The 18,568-nt window shown below is 37.9% G+C and overlaps 1 protein-coding gene across 1 annotated transcript in view; it reads left to right on the top strand.

Moving 5' to 3' along the window:
- The window catches only part of PARVA (parvin alpha), a 99,239-nt gene extending 82,564 nt beyond the window's left edge, over positions 1-16,675 (top strand). Inside the window, exons 11-13 of the mRNA XM_081346717.1 lie at positions 1,817-1,918; positions 2,154-2,226; positions 8,751-16,675. Of these exons, the coding sequence (XP_081202843.1) occupies positions 1,817-1,918; positions 2,154-2,226; positions 8,751-8,827 (252 nt within the window). The 3' untranslated portion in view covers positions 8,828-16,675. The remainder of the gene's footprint in view (positions 1-1,816; positions 1,919-2,153; positions 2,227-8,750) is intronic.
- Positions 16,676-18,568: the final 1,893 nt, after the last annotated feature.

Genomic DNA, 18,568 nt, shown 5'->3' with positions numbered 1-18,568 from the left:
TAAGGCCCACTTCACTTCATATTCTAGGATCTTTGGCTCAAGGTCAGTGACCACCTCATTGTGATTATCAGGGACGTTAAGCTCATTCTTGTATAGTTCTTCTGTGTAATTTTGCCATCTCTTCTTAATCTCTTCTGCCTCTGTTAGGTCCCTGCCATTTTGGTCCTTTATCATGCCCATTTTTGCATTAAACATTCCCTTCATCTCTCCAATTTTCTTGAAAAGATCTCTGGTCCTCCCTATTCTATTGTTTTCTTCTATTTCTTTGCACTGTTCATTTAAGAAGGCATTCTTATCTCTTCTAGCTATTCTCTGGAATTCTGCATTCAATTGGGCATATCTTTCTTTTTCTCCCTTGCCTTTCGCTTCCCTCCTTTCCTCAGCTATTTGCAAAGCTTCCTCAGACAGCCATTTTGCTTTCTTGCATTTCTTTTTCTTTGGGATGGTTTTGGTTGCTACCTCTTGTACAATGTTGCGAACCTCTGTCCATAGTTCCTCAGGCACCCTGTCTATCAGATCTAATTCCTTAAATCTATTTGTCACCTCTACAGTATATTCAACAGGGATATGATTTAATTCATACCTGACTGGCCTAGCGCTTTTCCCTACTTTCTTCAGTTTAAGCCTAAACTTTGCAACGAGAAGCTCATGGTCTGAGCCACAGTCAGCTCCTGGTCTTGTTTTTACTGACTGTATAGAGCTTCTCCATCTTTGGCTGCAGAGCATATAGTCAATCTGATTTCATTGTTGACCCTCTGGTGATGTCCGTCTCTTGGGTTGTTGGAAAAGAGTGTTTGCTATGACCATCGTATTCTCTTGACAAAATTCTATCAGCCTGTGCCCTGCTTCATTTTGTACTCCAAAGCCAAACTTGCCTGTTATTCCGGTTATCTTCTGGCTTCCTACTTTAGCATTCCAATCCCCCATGATGATAAGGACATCATTTTTTGGTGTTAGTTCTATAAGGTGCTGTAGGGCTTCATAGAACTGGTCAATTTCATCCTCTTCCGCACTGGTGGTTGGGGCATAGACTTGGACTACTGTGATATTAAATGGTTTGCCTTGGATTCGAACTGAGATCATTCTGTCATTTTGAGGATTGTAACCCAGTATTGCTTTTCCTATTCTTTTATTGACTATGAAGGCTACTCCATTTCTTCTGCGGGATTCTTGCCCGCAGTAGTATACCTGATGGTCATCTGAATTAAATTCACCCATTCCTGTCCATTTTAGTTCGCTGATACCCAAGATGTCGATGTTCAGTCTTGTCATCTCTTGTTTGACCACGTCCAGCTTTCCTTGATTCATGGATCTTACATTCCAGGTTCCTATGGAGAATAAATCTTTACAGCATCGGACTTTCCTTTCCTTTCACCACCAGACACATCCACAGCTGAGCGTCCTTTCGGCTTTGGCCCAGAAGCTTCATTCTTTCTGGCGCTACTAGTACTAGCCCTCTAGTAGCATATTGGACGCCTTCCGACCTGAGGGGCTCATCTTCCAGCGTCATATCGTTTTGCCTTTTGGTACTGTCCATAGGGTTTTCATGGCAAAGATACTGGAGTGGGTTGCCATTTCCTTCTCCAGTGGATCACGTTTTGTCAGAACTCTCTGCTATGACCTGTCCGTCTTGGGTGGCCCTGCACGGCATAGCTCATAGCTTCATTGAATTACGCAAGCCCCTTCGCCACAACAAGGCAGTAATCCATGAAGGGATTTATGCTTACAAAACTTTAAAATCAAGCAATTGCATTTATATCATGTCAAAGAGTGATCTTTATAAGATTAGATCTAAAAAAAGTGTTATTTTTAAAAGTTTGCAGATGGTGTATATCTGGTGCTCCTGATGGGTCTTCTTGAAGGTTATTTTGTGCCTCTTCACAGCTTCTTCCTAACTCCTGACAGTTTTGAACAAAAGGTAAACTTTTATGCATTTAAAGAAGAATTAATTTGGCTATTTATGTTTACACTGGTCGTCATCCTAAAAGAATTTATAGCACTGCACAAAAAAACCCTCAATAACACTTGATTTAAATAAAGATTAAATAAATGTCACTCTTCTGTTTTTAATGTATTCTTCTGCTTCATTATGTTATGTACTATAGGTAAACAAGTCTAGAATTGTAACTGCTTTCTCTTAATTAACCCATCAGGTACTCAATGTCTCATTTGCATTTGAGTTAATGCAAGACGGAGGGCTGGAAAAACCAAAGCCAAGGCCAGAAGGTATTCGTTGAATGTCTTGAGGATACATTTTATTGGTAAAACTACCTAAAAATGTAGGGAATGTTTCATAGGAAATAAATTGCTATTTTCATTTCATAATTTCCTAATTATGAGGATTAATTTATTTTCCACTGCTATTTGTTATGGTCTTAGAAACACAAACATATGAAATTCTAACATCTTAAGTAGATATGAATCTTAAAGTTTCTTTTTTTAGTCCAGAGGAAATTTGATTAATTTCCAAATGTGATCTTTTGAATAGCTTTGATGATTTACAGAAAGAGTATTAATGATCTTCTTTCTGTAATATAGAGATTTTATAAGATTGGAAAAGGACGTTTACTTATCATAATGCTACCATAATCACAAGATTTCCCATCAAAGTAACAGATATAGGTAGTCCTCAACTTACAATTGATTGCTTAGCAACCATTCAAAGTTCCAATGGACCTATCTGGGGTCTAATCCATATTCCATGTTCTGATGATCCCGTGACTACCCTTCAGGTGCTTGGCAACCAGGCCCCATTTATGGCCATTTGCAGCGTGCTACAATTAGGTGACCAAGTTTTATGACTGTTTTGCCAAAAGCAGCAGTTATTTCTGGGTTTTTTAAAGTAAAATTGGCACCAAAGGGTTGATTCACTTAACAACTGTGTCATTTGCTTAACAACAGCAGCTTTCACTTAATGACTTCACAACAAAGGTCATAAAATTGGGTTGGTCACATGACCAACCTGCTTTCCTGCCATCATGACTTACTGGGCAGACTCCATTATGGTAGTAACTTGAGAACGACCTGTACATTCAGAATATAGTTGGTTGAAATAATTATTTTCTTGAATTTAGCAAGAACTCATTTGATGAATTTGATGCCAAACCAATAGGTGGCAAGGATAACTCCTGAAATCAGGGGGTATTTGGGCGGGGGCTGTTCTCATCTCATCTCTATTGCCAGCAGACAATACCCAGGGGGAGGGCCTTCTCTGTGGGTGCGCCGGCCCTTTGGAACCAGCTGCCCGTAGAGCTGAGGACTGCCCCTGACCTCCGCTTGTTCCGCCGGGACCTGAAGACCTGGCTCTTTGAGCTTTCTGGCCTGGACTGAGGGTATTAATTGGGGTTTAAATTGGATTTTAATTAGGATTTTTATATTCAAGGTTAATATAATTATTTTAATTGTTTTAATTTTTGTAATTGTGGTATTGTTTTCTTTTAAAAAACCTTGTGAACCGCCCTGAGTCCTACGGGAGAAGGGCAGTATATAAGTCTAATAAACTAAACTAATAAACTAAAACCTCTCTAATATGAAATCACATTCAGAGTTGTGAGATTTTATGAAGTTCAACATCAACTCAGATTAGGATTTAGTGACTTTGTTGATGGCCATGGAAATGTTACAATTTGTCAGCAAGCCCGGACATAGAATAGGGCACACCCTAAATAAACTATTTCCCATCTAAGCATGGCTGTTTGTAGAAGAGGGGCAAGAAGGGACAAGTGCATCACTTGCATTACTCTATTTGCTCTAGTTTTTTTCTCTTAGGTATAACTTTCAATAATTCATTCCATTTTCTTTGGCAAATACAATTACCTGTCATCTAGGGTTTGATATTTTAATACAGTACTCTTCACCTTAAATGTGGAACAACCTGCCTCCAGAAGCTGTGAATGCTCCTACACTGGATGTTTTTAAGAAGAGACTGGACAACCATTTGTCTGAAATAGTATAGTGTTTCCTGTCTGAGTAGGGGGTTGAACTAGAAGACCTCCAAGGTCCCTTCCAACTCTATTAAATAATAATAATAATAACAACAACAATAATAATAATAATAGGAACTGCTTCCATCCTGCAACGATATCTGTAATACCATAAATGCCTATCCCAGGTCCTTGGTAAGGACTTGATAGGAAGATAAAAATGCCAAATCCAGTCTGAACATCTGGCTGACTGAATAATAATAATAATAATAATAATAATAATAATAATAATAATAATAATAATAATAATAATAATAATAATAATAATATTTTTCCTTTAAATGGCAGGGGGAAGGGGATTGGTAATTTTTTAAAATGCCCTAAAAACAACAAGTAATAGAAGAGCTGTGAGTTAACATTAGCAGGAGCTACTTTGTGTTATCTATCTACATATGGAGTCAAATTTTACCTCGTGGCATCAGTCCAACTGAGTGAAGATAGAGTGGGAATTGTAGAGTTAGGCTGAAAATAGAGAAATATTATGATTCCCCATCCTTTATGACCCATTAATATTATTACAGCATTTCAGTTTTTCAGGTATTGACTGCTTAGAGAAATGGTTGATTTTTTTTCCTCTTGTACAAATCAAACCATCCAGACGTTTCAGCATTCATGTACAATTATTGACATGCTTAAGATGAAACTTCCTGCTCAATATGAATGGAAAAACACATCTGTTTTATATGTTGTTACATCTGGCCACAGTGTCCATACTTAAATTTTCTAGCAAGTACCCAGTACGGAGAAGCATTTTAATAATCACAATGTGAACATAAAATAGCTTTTAAATTCTTCCCTTGTTTTCCTGAATAAAAAATAGTTAGGAACAAGAACAGAATAAGAAATTGGGTGTCCGATCTTTTATCTATAAATAGAATGGGCAGCTTTGTCACCAATGAAATAAAATGTTCCTCTCCCAGCTTTCAAGTAGCTTTACTTTCATCTTAAAGAGAAAAATTCTGTAAGTTCAGCATAAGAGTATTTGCCTGGGTTCTTTTTTTTTTTGCTGACTGCTGTGTAAAAATCATTTATTTTTTACTGCCCCCCAACATCTAGCAATAACTTTCCTCAAAGCTGTAATATTGTCCTTTCTACCAAGAATGACTGACAAAAGCAGAGCCCTTAGCCTTTTTGGACTGGTGGGACATTTAAGAGTGTGTTGGCCATTCTTTTAAAATGTTTGCAGCAGGAGGGTTGCCCTTCACAAGTTGAAATTGTTGGCATAACCAGTTACAAAACGAGTGTGTGTGAATATGTGTGCATGTGTGTCCAAACTATTAAATGCCTACCCTGTACTCCTTTTTTTGCCTTACAAGTGTCCTTTTTAAGTCAGGCTAAGCCCAAGAATTGTTTGTTTGAAGAGCAATTCAGCCAGAATTTAGTTCTTTATTTGCCTACAACACAATAGACAGAATCTTGCCAGATTCTACTCTTGCCCTAACTGATACACCCCAGAAGATCTAGGCTAGGGAGTGGCTATCCTAACTCTCTTTCTCAGCCTCCTAACCAGCTCCAGGCTGTGCTGCCTCTTGTCTCATCCCCCTTTATGGAATGGGCTCCCCACTTCTTGGGAAACTGCTGCTTTATTGTAGTCCATTACACCAGCTCCCCCTTCATGGGCACCAATTCTCACAGATAGGCATTGCCTGTTCTTCAGATATTCATTCCTCATTTTTATGGGGAACAGAAATATTCAGAGGGAGGGGCGGAGGAATGCTGAAGGATTGCATTTTTGCTTTGGAGAATTTCATCCTACTATTTCTCTTGAAGAAAATGATGATTAAAAGAAAAAGATACATCTGATAATTCAAAAAGCCTGACAGGCATAACAAGTGATAGGGGGGAGGGCACACTGAAGTCTACAGAAGCTGCATTTGGGGTCCCATTGTCAAGATTTTGAAACAACCAATATTTAAATAACCTGGAGCTATAAAGGTCATTTAACAAACTACTTTAAACATGCCTCCCACGTATTTACAACTGACAGAATAAATCAAATGTTATATTAATCTGTGTTCATTCTAAACACATAAGCGGTCTCAAAAGCAATCACAGGCAGCAGATCCAATCTCATGTTCAGTTCTTCTTAATATCTTAATATAGAATATATTTGCCAAAGACAACACACAATAAATTAGAATCTTTCCCTGGTACCTGTCGTATGCACAGTGTGAATATGTTGTAGCGTGCATGGAGCCTAAAAAGAGAAAAGGTATAACTGTGTCTTCAAAATAGCATTTTCTTTTCATGCTTGCCCAACAAGTGTCTGATGAAATTGGATTGTGAGTTCCAGAATACTCAGCTAGCCCTGGTCCATTTCTGGGAATTTTGGAAGTGGTCATCCCATTCATCATGAGGGTATAAGGCTGGAGTAAACCAGGCCAGACCAAAACCAAAAATAAAATAAATCCAGGTGCTATCCTTGAGGAGCCCTGGTGGCGCAGTGTTTAAAGTACAGCATTGCAGGCAAACTCTGCCAACAGCCTGGAGTTTGATCCTTCCAGGGCTCAAGGTTAACTCAGCCTTCCATCCTTCTGAGGTCGCTAAAATGAGGACCCAGATTGTGGGGGCCAATATGCAAATAATGCTTCTGCATTGTAAACCACCAAGGAAGCGCTGTAAAGCATGGGCAGTATATAAGCCTAAATACTATTGCTATCCCACTCAAAATATCCAATTTTAAGTTTCCCTTGTTTGGTTTCTGATATATATTCAACCTTGAGTACTATAATTAGAATTATTACTGAATTTTTGTTTAAATGTTTAAAATATCTCTTGTTTTTGAGCAGCAAATCCAATTGAATTTAGTCTATCTCAGAACTTGGGCAGACCTAGTTAGTCCTTGCTTGGGAGATCAATAACTAATCCCAGAGCTGTGGGTGAGACTAGCACTTTGAGACATTATCCTGAAAGAATGTAAACTATCTCTGTAGTTAGTTGCCAAAAGACTTACACTGAAGGAAGCTCTGAGATTTGCAGAGTCAGTGCTGCAAATTTGGATTCGAGGCCACTTGCTAGTCTTTTTAGAAATCCCATGTTCACTGTTGACATTCAGAATCAAATGGATATTCACTGAGATATGATAAGGCTTTTGAGACAAGTTGCATAGTAACAGGACTGACTGTCAGGACCCACACCAAAACACGTCTTAGGAAGACAAAATTCTTGGAGTCAAATCTATTCCAAAAAGAATCTTTACTATGACATGCTTGGTTGTAGGAACGAGACAGGATTTAATATTATTCCACGAAGTAAACCCTTATAAAGAGTTCCCGGTTTAACCCCCCTTAACCCCATTTGGTCAGTCCCCCATCCTTTCTCTCATATCATCCATCTCGTGGGAAAAAGGAACTTAGGACCCTTCATGTTTTATTGCTGTCTTCCGTGACAAAAGCCAGATGCTAGCCCCCCCTTTTGTTTCCCCAGTTCAAAAGGCTTCTCCTTTCCTTTGAAATGCCTATTGCCGGTTCAATACACATCTATTCTATTCTCTTCGGGAGATGGCAGAATCCATGGAATAATGTTTGAAACATTCCATTTATGAATATGATATAAATGGATTCTGACACTGACTCACATTCAGCATACATCTCAGCCTCAGTGGGCAAACCAAGAATGAATGGCAGGTTGGAATTAGGCCCCGCCCACAGTTCTCCAGACCCACTGCCAGGAACAACTAGCTCCATATGTACTTCAGTCTGAGGACTTTTCAGAGCAGCCTTTGGTGGCAACCTGTTCTCCAGTGGACAACTCTGAGGAATTCTTAGTAAGAAGTAACGAATCTGGTGGTCATTCCAGAGAGCCATGTCTGGCCAAAACCTCACATTGGAAGCTCAAAGAGTGAAATATCAGGCCTGGCAGATGCTCTAGAGGAGGGGTCTTCAAACTTAGCTACTTTAAGACTTGTGGACTTCAACTCCCAGAATTCCTCAGCCAGCCAGGGCTGGCTGAAGAATTCTAGGAGTTGAAGTCCACAAGTTTTAAAGTTGCCAAGTTTGAAGAGCCCTGTTCTAGAGGGCCCTGACAATGCCTTTTTTGCTATAGCAGCAAGAAAACAAATGACATGACTTATGGAAGCCATGTTTTATTTTATTTTATTTTTATTTTTATTCCATTTATATCCCGCCCTTCTCCGAAGACTCAGGGCGGCTTACAAGCTTAGCAGTAGACTTCATTCTATGTATTAAACAACTTGTTTTGGTCAGTGGATGGTGGCAGACCATCATTTTTTCTCATCTTAGTCAAAAAGTCCTCACAGGCCATGCAGAAGCTCGAGAAATGTTTTGGTTTCTAGGTTTTTCAGCTTCAGCTCTACTAACAAACTCAGAGCTACAGAACAACTTGACCAACTGAGTCTAATAACGTCTTTCTGAACCACTTGTTTTAGCCTGCCAAGTGCCTGATCACCCCATATGTTTTTAATCCCACGTGAGCTGCAAAACCAGAAGGACTATCGCCTACTTAGTGAGCCATGATTAGATAGTGGGTGGGTTGCATTTGGTTTCATGGGTCCAAAGCTGCACGGGCCTATTCCACTTGTCACTTGTGGCCAGCTTTTATTATGACCCTGTAGATTGGCTGCTAAAACTCTATTAAAATCAAACAGCTTTCAGTAGTATTACTGCATAGAAATACCACAGTCTTGGCCTATAAATGCGAATGTGTGATTATGTTTTTTCCCAGTGTGGGCCTTTTAATTTGTTCACTGTAATTTCAGGTTATTTAAAAAGCTCACCTTTCCTTCCCTCCCCCACTTCTTCTATATAGACATTGTCAACTGTGACTTGAAGTCAACGCTGAGAGTGCTCTACAATCTGTTCACCAAATACAGAAACTTGGAATGAAGAAAAGCACATCAGGAAGCCACGGGTGGCCAAATTGGAACCAAACAAAAAAGCTCGCCTTTCTTTGCCGTCATTCTCAATTTACACTACACTTTCTTCAAAAGAAAGGGCACTGCTTCTTGGAATGTTCTTTGTTATTAAATTTCAATATTTTTATTAGGTCAATTTGAATTCAGAAATATTAGCAAGTGAAATCTGCTGGAAGGTAATGCGTTTGATTGGGAAAAAAGCAGGTTGCTATCTGAATTAACTCTTGGTTTTAACTGCCTTTTAGTGTCTTAGAGAATAAGCACCAGACACATATCCTGATCCACAACAAGCTAAGCTAAATTACTGCCAAACAAGAAATAAGAATCTGCTCCAATGAGCTGTTTGGAGGAAACCTCATGCACACTGCTTTTATATATCTGTGGAGGATCTGTTTCCTTGTGAAAGACACTGTTTCATTTGCCTAAACTTCTCTAATGCTTCTCCCTCTTGTCATGGGGTTCCTCCCTGCCACACTAAGGACATAATTGGAAACCCAGACTTTGATTGCATTGGGCTTTTTCATCAGTACTGGAGCTGAAACAGAGTTCTAGTCTATGCTGTTTTTCCCTTATAGTCACAGAGGTCATGACTGATAGGAACAATATCCCCCTTACTTATAGCAGCACTCAAAAACTTTTAGCATTCATGCTACAAATTGCTCTTTAAGGTATAGATGGTCCATGGAATGATATAAGTTGAAATTTGCCAGTTTAATTAAGTTATGGATTCTACTGCTTATTCTCTCTTCCCTCCCTTCCCCTCTGAATGTTAAATGTTTATTTGGGGCAAATGATCCATTTTATTTATGATCCAAAGGACATGAGGAAGGGAAGGAGGGAGGGGAAAGGAGAGAGAGAGAGAGAGAGACCACGTATATAATTTGATGATGCAAATAAAACGACTTGTGTCACTATATGGGGCCAACCTTTTGTTCCCATTATATACATTCCACATATTTTTTTTCATTCCTATAAAGTCTGCATGAATATATGCAACTGTGCACTTAAAATAATACACAGTATGGTATCTTTGGTAGTAAAATAATCTTGTTTACTTGCAAAGACTGAGGTACGAAATATGCACATACTTTAAAAGTGTGGAAAATATACAGCAAGAAGGTCAATACGGTGCCATAATAGTTGGAAATATAGCTGGGGTTTGTTCTGTCAGGGTACTGAAATAAAATAAAAATAAGCTTTGTTTACTTAATGATAATGAAAAGGAAAGAATATAATTGATAACAGTAAGATAGATTTAAAGAAATACAAAAGAAATAACAAAAACACAGAAAGAGAAGTGTTTATGTTTAACTTGTTTTCTGAATACCTCAGGTGAATGAGAAATTCTAAACATTTACAGAAAACCAGACGATGTACTGTTGGTTTTGAGCAACAGAATTAGCTTGCATACAGAAAAGTATAAATTTTAGTATAATATATTTTTATTCAACTTGATTTACACTTATTTTGTATTGAAATTTTAGAGCAGTCTAAAAATGTATTCTCTATGGAAAATGATAAACTTAAATGTAAAATAATAATCTCTACCTATTTTATAAAGTTAGATTCTGATTTTAAATAAATCTTTCATTTAGTGTCTTTAGCTACTGCACAGTAGCTTTGTTTTTGTAGTTCGAAGAAAACTGTTACGTGATACAAGGTCATCATACCTTTTGCTTTCCAGAAGTTGAAATGGTGCTATAAGTATTCAGTGGCCCAGATCCAATTTCATCCAAAACTTCACTGTAGTAAATTTGCCATGAAGTATTTTATAGGGTTTGTATATTGCTCAAATTACTATAAGAATTGTTTATGAGGGGTTTATGTGCCCAAGTAAAACCTTTTGTTCATATATTCAAATGTGATTTGTTAGATGCCATTATTCCTTGTATGAGGATTGTGATATAGATGATATATAAAATATATCTAAATTATTTTATAATATGTTCAAGGGGACTAATTCTCTGCCCATTGTCGGCAGACAGGTTAAGTTTAATGTTCAGAGATATTGAGTAGACCCTAGCTAATATCTTTGGATATTGGATTCTGGACTTATGTTCAGTTTGATTTAATCTCCTTGAACAGCAACATATTTTGCCATGTGCAGAAGCTCCAGGAAAAAGCTGCACTGCTTACATTGCAAAATCAAAATTAACATGGTGAAGGGGAAAGATTGGAATATTTGGTGATTGCCAAGAAAAGCAACAATTCCTCATCAAGTCATTACTTAAGCTAAGTAAGGGGGAGGGGGAAGTTACATCATGCCAACCATTTATGACCCTTTTTTTTTTTTTGAAAAAGAGAAAAAAGCACAACATTGACAAGCTTGAACTCTTGTGTAATGTAAACAAGCATTTTTTTAAAAAAACAATTTTCTTATAATAGGATAATATATCCAATGTAACGGTGAAACAATAAGCATCCCTTGTTATTATTGGGTACAACTTAACTGTTTAATCTTATAAATAAGGTTTGTGTTTTTTCCAGTAAAGGAACAAATTCTTGAAAAATGTTTAACTAGTCAACAAAAAGTAAAGCAAGCAAAACTGTACCAAAAAAAAATATATCTTTCCATTTCTAATCAGGTTACGTAGAAACCAATAGTTGATGTGTGTATGTGTGGAAACAGTATTATATTGTAATTTGAGTTTCTAAGTGAAAGCAGAGTTGCAGCAGCTTAATCTACACATACGTTAGATTAAGAAAGTGAAGTGGAATTTAACCCGCTCCATTCACTAGAGAGTTCTTTGTTTTCCCAGATATATTTCTGAAGACGTTTTTGTCAATTGTATCTCTGAAAGGAGAATACATAGCGCAAACACACTTTCTCAACAGGCAAGAGTTATGTTTTCCTCTTGATTCAGGATGACAGGATAGATTTATAGCTCTAAGTTCTTGGCAGATACGGGAGGAAGGAAGCCTATATATCCATAATATCCATGCTTGAACATCCCGAGGGCATTGCCTAACTTTAAAGTGCTTTCTGCAAATCGTGATTTTTGTTAATTGTGTTTTCTTATGAACTTGTCAAACCACAAAATGAAGTTTTTGAAGTGCATTTTGATCAAAATTGCAAGCTAGGTATTTGATCAACAAATGACTCGTGAATACTGAGTTGCTTCCATTTTCAAATCTACAAGTGGTTGACAATTGAAGGTGCTTTCTGTGATTTTGCAAAATGGGTGGATATAGTTCTAGCAGCTTCTGTTTTAACTGAAGAGCTAGTTCTGTATTATAAAAAATATATATTATGAACATGCAATTGTTTGATAATATTCATAGCCAAGCATTACATAGCTTGCATAAATTGAATCTTTCTTATATTTCTCATGGAGATATTTCATCGCTATGAAGCTAATATGCAACAGAACCTATAGATTATATCTAATATTTATTGCATTTGCAAAAAATATAGGAAAATATACTATTATACTAGCAGCTTCATTTCTGTATCAAATATAGATTTCAAATTTATTAAAATTCATGTTTACGTAAATGCATAAATTTGCCACGTTTATTTGATAATTGAAAATATGTTTTATATGGAATCTGTCCCTCTGATAGTTGTTAAAGTTAAGGAAAGCTTTTGGGCCAACCCTGCCTAACCTATGATGTTAATTATTTTTCTTGCTGTTCAGAGAAATAAATATATTAAAAATAGCGTACTTATATGAAGGAATAGCAGAATCTCTGGATTTTTGAAAACGACAGGCCTATCAGCTGAGGGGAAGAAAGAGAAGATTAAATAAAAACCACTGCAGTGTTGTAAATGGTGTGGACATGTTTTTTGTTTGCACTTCTCTTTCCTACCTAGTGAACTCAGTGCCTATGGGACCATGTCTAGCATATGTGGACTCATAGTTTATGAGGTACAGATTTTTGAACTGATGCCTCTGCACTGAAGGGGGAATCCACGAATGCTGCAGTTTGCACATTCCTTTCACCTTGAAAATGTAATTGCTCTTTGGTGCTCGCTTGTTTTCTTGCAGACGTTTCATTTCCCAAACTAAGTAACCTAATCAGTGCTAGTAAGGAGTGCAGCTTGCTGTCAACTTTATATTCTGGTGGCTTGCCTGTCAGTATTGGTGGGGGTGGTGACAGGCAAGCCACCAGACAAGCTGATAGCAAATAGCGCTCCTTACCAGCACTGATGATGTTACCTGGTTTGTATAATGAAACGTCTGCAAGAAAACAAGAAAGCTCAGAGAACACCAAGGACCCCTCATGTCAACCCTGTGCTACAAATATTCTCCTTTATTAATGTGATTGATATTGTTCCACAGTTAATAATGGCCATGCATTTATTTACACACAATATTGGGAAGATCAGAATTTAAATCCTAAAAACCTAGAGTTACATTCGACATGGTGTGAACAGGTTTCTGTTCACAAGATAGTCTCATCTCTCACTTTTTGCTTTTGTGATGAACCCTTGAAATCTGCTGCAGTGGTTTCAGAAATTCTTTGCTGCAGATTCTCAGGTTGTTTGGGGGTGGAAGGAATGTTTTCAGCCAATGATAATGGAAGTGAAGAGTCAAAAGATCAGAGAAACACTCTGAAAGCGCCCTTAACACCCAAGGCTGAGAAATGAATGTCAAAAAGTCTGCTATCACCTAAGGGCAGAGGAAACTCAAGAACTGACATAATATAGCTAGATTCCTAGATTCTGCAGTAGCTGATCTTCACTATAAGGGCTTCTTTGGCATCTGCAGTAAAGTCATCTCATCTATTTGTGTCTTGGGCTTGAATCTGCTGCTATTTTCATTCATCTAAAGTTCATTATCTGAAAAATATAAATTTTGTAAGCAAGTTCAGTCAGGCCCAGTACTGAGGCAACATTGATTGATCTTCTTGATGATCTCTAGTAGGTTTGGAATAGGATGGTACATCCATCCTGGCCCTCCTTAATCTCAATAGCCCTCAATGCTATCTCCAGCTCAGGGGATTGGTAATGAGAAGTACTGTATTACAGTGGTTCTCCTTTCAACAGGGCTGGTTCCAGTCAATGGTGAGAGGTGTAGAAGTTGACCTGAGACCTCTGCTCTGTGGCAGGCCTCAGAGTTCTTCTCTCCTCCCACTCCTGTTTAACATATACCTGAGGCTACTGGATGAGGTCATGCCAGTTTGAGGTTCATATTATTAGTATGCTAATGATACCTAATTATATCTTTCAACCTCAGGCCAACCAAATGATTCTGCTGTGATTCTTTCCCAGTCTCTGAAGGCTGTGGGGATCTGGATGGGGGAAATAGGCTTTGGCTCACCCCTGGCAAGACTAAGTGGCTACTGGATTTAAGTATCTAGCTCTGGAGATTTTCTGTCTTTAATTCTGCCTGGCAATGCATTTCCCCAGATGGAGCAGTTCAGAAAATTTGGACTCAGTTATAGCTAGGGAGATGTTTTCACAGTTTTGTCTTTAGGAACAGTTATCCCCATTCTTAGATCATAGTGACTCCTGCCTTAGTCACTTCCTATAACATGGTCTATATGGGACTGCCCTTGAAGAATTTTCAGCAGCTGCAGCTGGTCCGGAATGCAGTGATGCTATTAAATTTGATGTTTCTTATTACGCATGTATAACACTGCAGTGCAAGCTGCATTGGCTCTGAGAAGGCTACTGTGTACCATGCTCGGTGCTTGCTATCACCTATAAAGCCCTGCATTTGCTATTTGCAGGATCACTTCTTGTTTCTGCACACCCCACCAGCTCTTACAGAGAGGATGGGCTCCAAGTCCTTTTCATCAAGCGGTGGCATCGTTTTGGACCCGGGAGCCATGCCTTCCATCTGATAGTGCCTGTCCTGTAGAACAGCATCCCTGCAGAGGCCCAGATGGCTCCGACCCTGTTAGCTATTTGTAAGGCACTGAAGACCAGGCTGTTTCCCCAGGCATTTGGGCTAGGTTAGACGAGCTCTACTGGTAATGCTGCTTTTATGACTTGGGTTTATTGTTTTAAGCTCAGGTGTCATGGCTGTATTGTTTCAACTTCGTTCGCTGTCCAGAGTTACCATTGAGATGGGCAGCCATATAAATCATATAAATAAAAAAAACCAAAAAAGTCAGATAGGCTAAAGAAACTGCCTGATAAGAATATTGTTCCAGTTTGAAAGCATTTCTGAACATCTGTGCTGCTATCATCTTGACTGGGCTTGAGAACTAAGCCAATTTATTTCTGCCTCAGCCAGAGTGTGTTTGAAACTGCTGTAAACCTAAAATTTTCTTTAAAATGCTACAGCTCTCTATTAGGCTTCTGCAGAGCCTCAAACCTCCTCCTTGAATAGCCTTTGCAGATCTTTTGAAGGGAAAGGCGACTTGATAGCTGTGCATCTCCCCCCTCAGAATATCCACTCAAGACTATTTTACAAGACAAATGTACCCAACCTGGGGAGGTTTATGTAAAGTCCATTCTATCGCTTTATTGGAAAGAAGGTGAAAGACTGTTTACTTTGCCTCAGCCTTGTACAGTTGGCAGAACCTGCTTTTGAGGATTGGAGATGAAAAATTGGAACAGTATGGAAATGCCCTAAATTAGCTGAGTTACAGGCTTATGTATTTATCCTGTTTTCCAACTGTTGTTCTTCTACCACAAAAAGAAGAACTGTAAGTACTGTAAGTTCATCTTGTGATATAGAGAGATAGGTAGATAGGTAGGTAGGTAGGTTTAAGTAGATATAGATGAGAGAGTAAGGAACACACAAACACAATACACACACACATGCTGATGGGGATTTTAATACAGCAAGCTTATGAGCCTGATTGCATAGATATTAAAAGACACTTCATCAGTGTAATTGATCTTTGACTATTTTTAAAACAGATCTTGTTACTGATGTTCCAAATTATTATTCTTGATCCTTTTCAGTATTGTATGTGTTCACTAACCTGCTACATACCATAGCAAAAGGATGTTTGTATTTCACTACAGTACAGTAGCCAGAATGTCATGTCTGTTTTGAAAACACATTATGGCAAACATTGGTTGTTGTTTCATTTGCTTTAGCTTCCTCACCAAAAGTGTTTGTTAAAATTGTAAGGAATAAAATCACATCTGTTTAACAAAGTCTCTTTCTGAATAGCAATATATAACATTTGTATTATAAAAACTTTAAACACCTATAACATGTAACAGCTGTAATTGTGGGTGTTTTTTTTAATGGACGGTCCTTTCCTGTTACAGATAAACTAGCATACCTAAATGCTTCCATTCTTTCAGAAGTCATCTAATGAGGCTGAGAGGTTAGAATCAGGAATTTGAAGCAAGTACGTTATATCCCCTCCTGTGCACTAGATGGGATATAATCAATAAGCATTGAACCCACTGAACTAAACTAGCAAGCACTGTGTGGTAACTGCTGCTAATGTGTACGTGTGCTAATTTAATACTCATTTAAAGTCAATTACACATTGGCAAAATTCTTCGAACTCTAGATTTCAATACATTTTGAAATGTGTTTGATGTGGGGGAAAAATGGGCTGGTGTTGGAAATACATTCAGTAAATAACCTGAGAACTGCAGGAATTATTTTTCTATAATGTTAATGATCTTTGAACACCTGGTCCTGTGCGTTTTAATTTTAATACATTATTCTCTGTCATCTAGATAATTTAAAATGGTGCTCTTCAATTATTCTGTCTAATAAATCAGTTCACCTTCAACTGCTACTTGAGTAACATTTTTTTTAATAAATCTGTTATATAAACTGGGAAACAATAAATAATGTCTTTTGAAGGCTGTTTCATCATAATAATCTGTAGCTGTTGTTTTTTTAATTTGGATCTCCATTTTTTCTGTTAGGCTAATTAAATAATCAAATATCTGAATTAACTGTTGTTGAAGATATATGGCTACCTGGCTTTCAAATTGCAGACTGCAAATTGGCATTCATGATAGTTCTCCCATATCTAGATAAGTTTCCTAGTGAATGTTATACGTGCTTTTTACACTCTTTATGGAAATTGTATCTTCTGGGATGTCCAACAACAACTAAGCTAGTTACACACTGCTTTCTATTCTTTCTAGTTTGACTACAAACTTAGTTTGGAAGAAGACTGGTGACTATTGTAGGTAGAGATGCATAAGCACAGCTTTGAGGGCAGGAAGTAAACAAGCATTTGAAATGATCAGAAGTGTATCAGTTAAAACATACCACCAAGAGTTCTTTACTGGGCCACTAACTACAAAGGGGCAAGACAAACAGAAGTTGTCAAGGGAGGATATGAAAAGAATAGGAAGATAGCTCAAATGAACCATCGGCTGCTTTTCAGCTTAAAATGTCCCCAGGCCTATGGTATTTATTTATTCTCCTTGGAAAGTTTAGGATGAAGGTTCCCATTTCTGCATTCCTATATATGATGCCCCTTTTCAGAATAGGCCAACTTATATGTAAAATACAGAAAAGTGTTAATAAATAATAAGCGAAAGAATTTTGATGCATAAGATAGGAAAAGAGGAAAATGTAGCTAAATCTAGTTTCCACTAGCACAATTTCCAGTTCTTACATTTTCTGTCATTCCAACCATCCTTGCTTCCAGTGCTTTTTTTGTAAAAGAAAAAGGTGCTGGAACTCACACGTCATACAACCTGCCTTGCCTACCCTACAAGGTTCCATCCAAAAAAGGTGCTGGAACTCCGTTCTGAGCGTTCTATGAGAAAAAAAGCCCTGCTTGCTTCCATCATGTCCACACACCACTACATAAATTTTCTTTTGTTTTTAGTTCTTATCTGTAGATCGGAAAGGATGCTTGAGTAGTCCTTCTTTACTTCAATGAATTAGAGCCACAGAAGGCACATGGCCAGAGTTCAGTGGCAAAATACAAGCTTTGTAAGTAAAAGGTCAGAAGCAAGAGTTGGCAAGGGTCATTTAAGCACTCAATCCAAACCCGCTGCTTAGGGCAGGGATCCAAATTAAAACATTCCCGGCAGATGGCTGTCCATCCTTTGCTTAAGAACATCCAGTGAAGGGAAGCCCACCACCTGCCTGGATAATTAGTTCTATTGTCAGATGGTTTGGTGAGATTTTTTTCCCCCCTAACATTCAACTAGATCTATAGTCCTATCCATGATTGCATATTCTGTACTCTGGAATACTGAAGAACGCATCTTTTTTTCCCCCCATGACATCTATTGATCGGTTCCACACATGATACTAAGATTATCAATCGGTTCATGTGGTATGTTAAGCTAAAACCAAACAAACCTCTTTACAGTTTGGTGTAATGATTGAACCAGGTCTATGTGATCAATTCTTGGACAGTAGGAATTTAAACCTTTCTCAGATACAATTTTAGTAATACCCTCCTTTCCTCGTTCCCCTCTCCCCCATGCACCAGAAAGCTATGAAGAACAATGGGAGAAAAATATTCTGGTTGATGCTTTTGAAAAATGGATGGTGTTTACAGAGAAGGTGATCTATGGGAGATCATCTTAAACTCCTCCTCTTTATGCTATAATATTCAGCATGACAGCTCTGTTTAATTTTTGAAAGCTGAATTCTGTTTATTAACCATACCATTAACATCCCTTTGAAGCTGAGGAAAAAGGGGACGTAAAAATTTCCAGATATAAAACTGTATGCTTCGGGCATGCAATGCAATCTGTTGAACGTACTGTCTTTAGCATTCTAGTAATAATTGACTTCTGATCTACATCTTAAGTTATGATGTCCAAATTGTTTGTCTCACACACACGTGTGTGTGTGTGCATGAACATACA

Source organism: Vipera berus (assembly GCF_964194415.1).
Source record: "Vipera berus genome assembly, chromosome: 1".
NCBI classification, from domain to species: domain Eukaryota; kingdom Metazoa; phylum Chordata; class Lepidosauria; order Squamata; family Viperidae; genus Vipera; species Vipera berus.
Note: the sequence above shows the minus strand (reverse complement) of the source record. Positions and strands in the feature narration are given on the sequence as shown.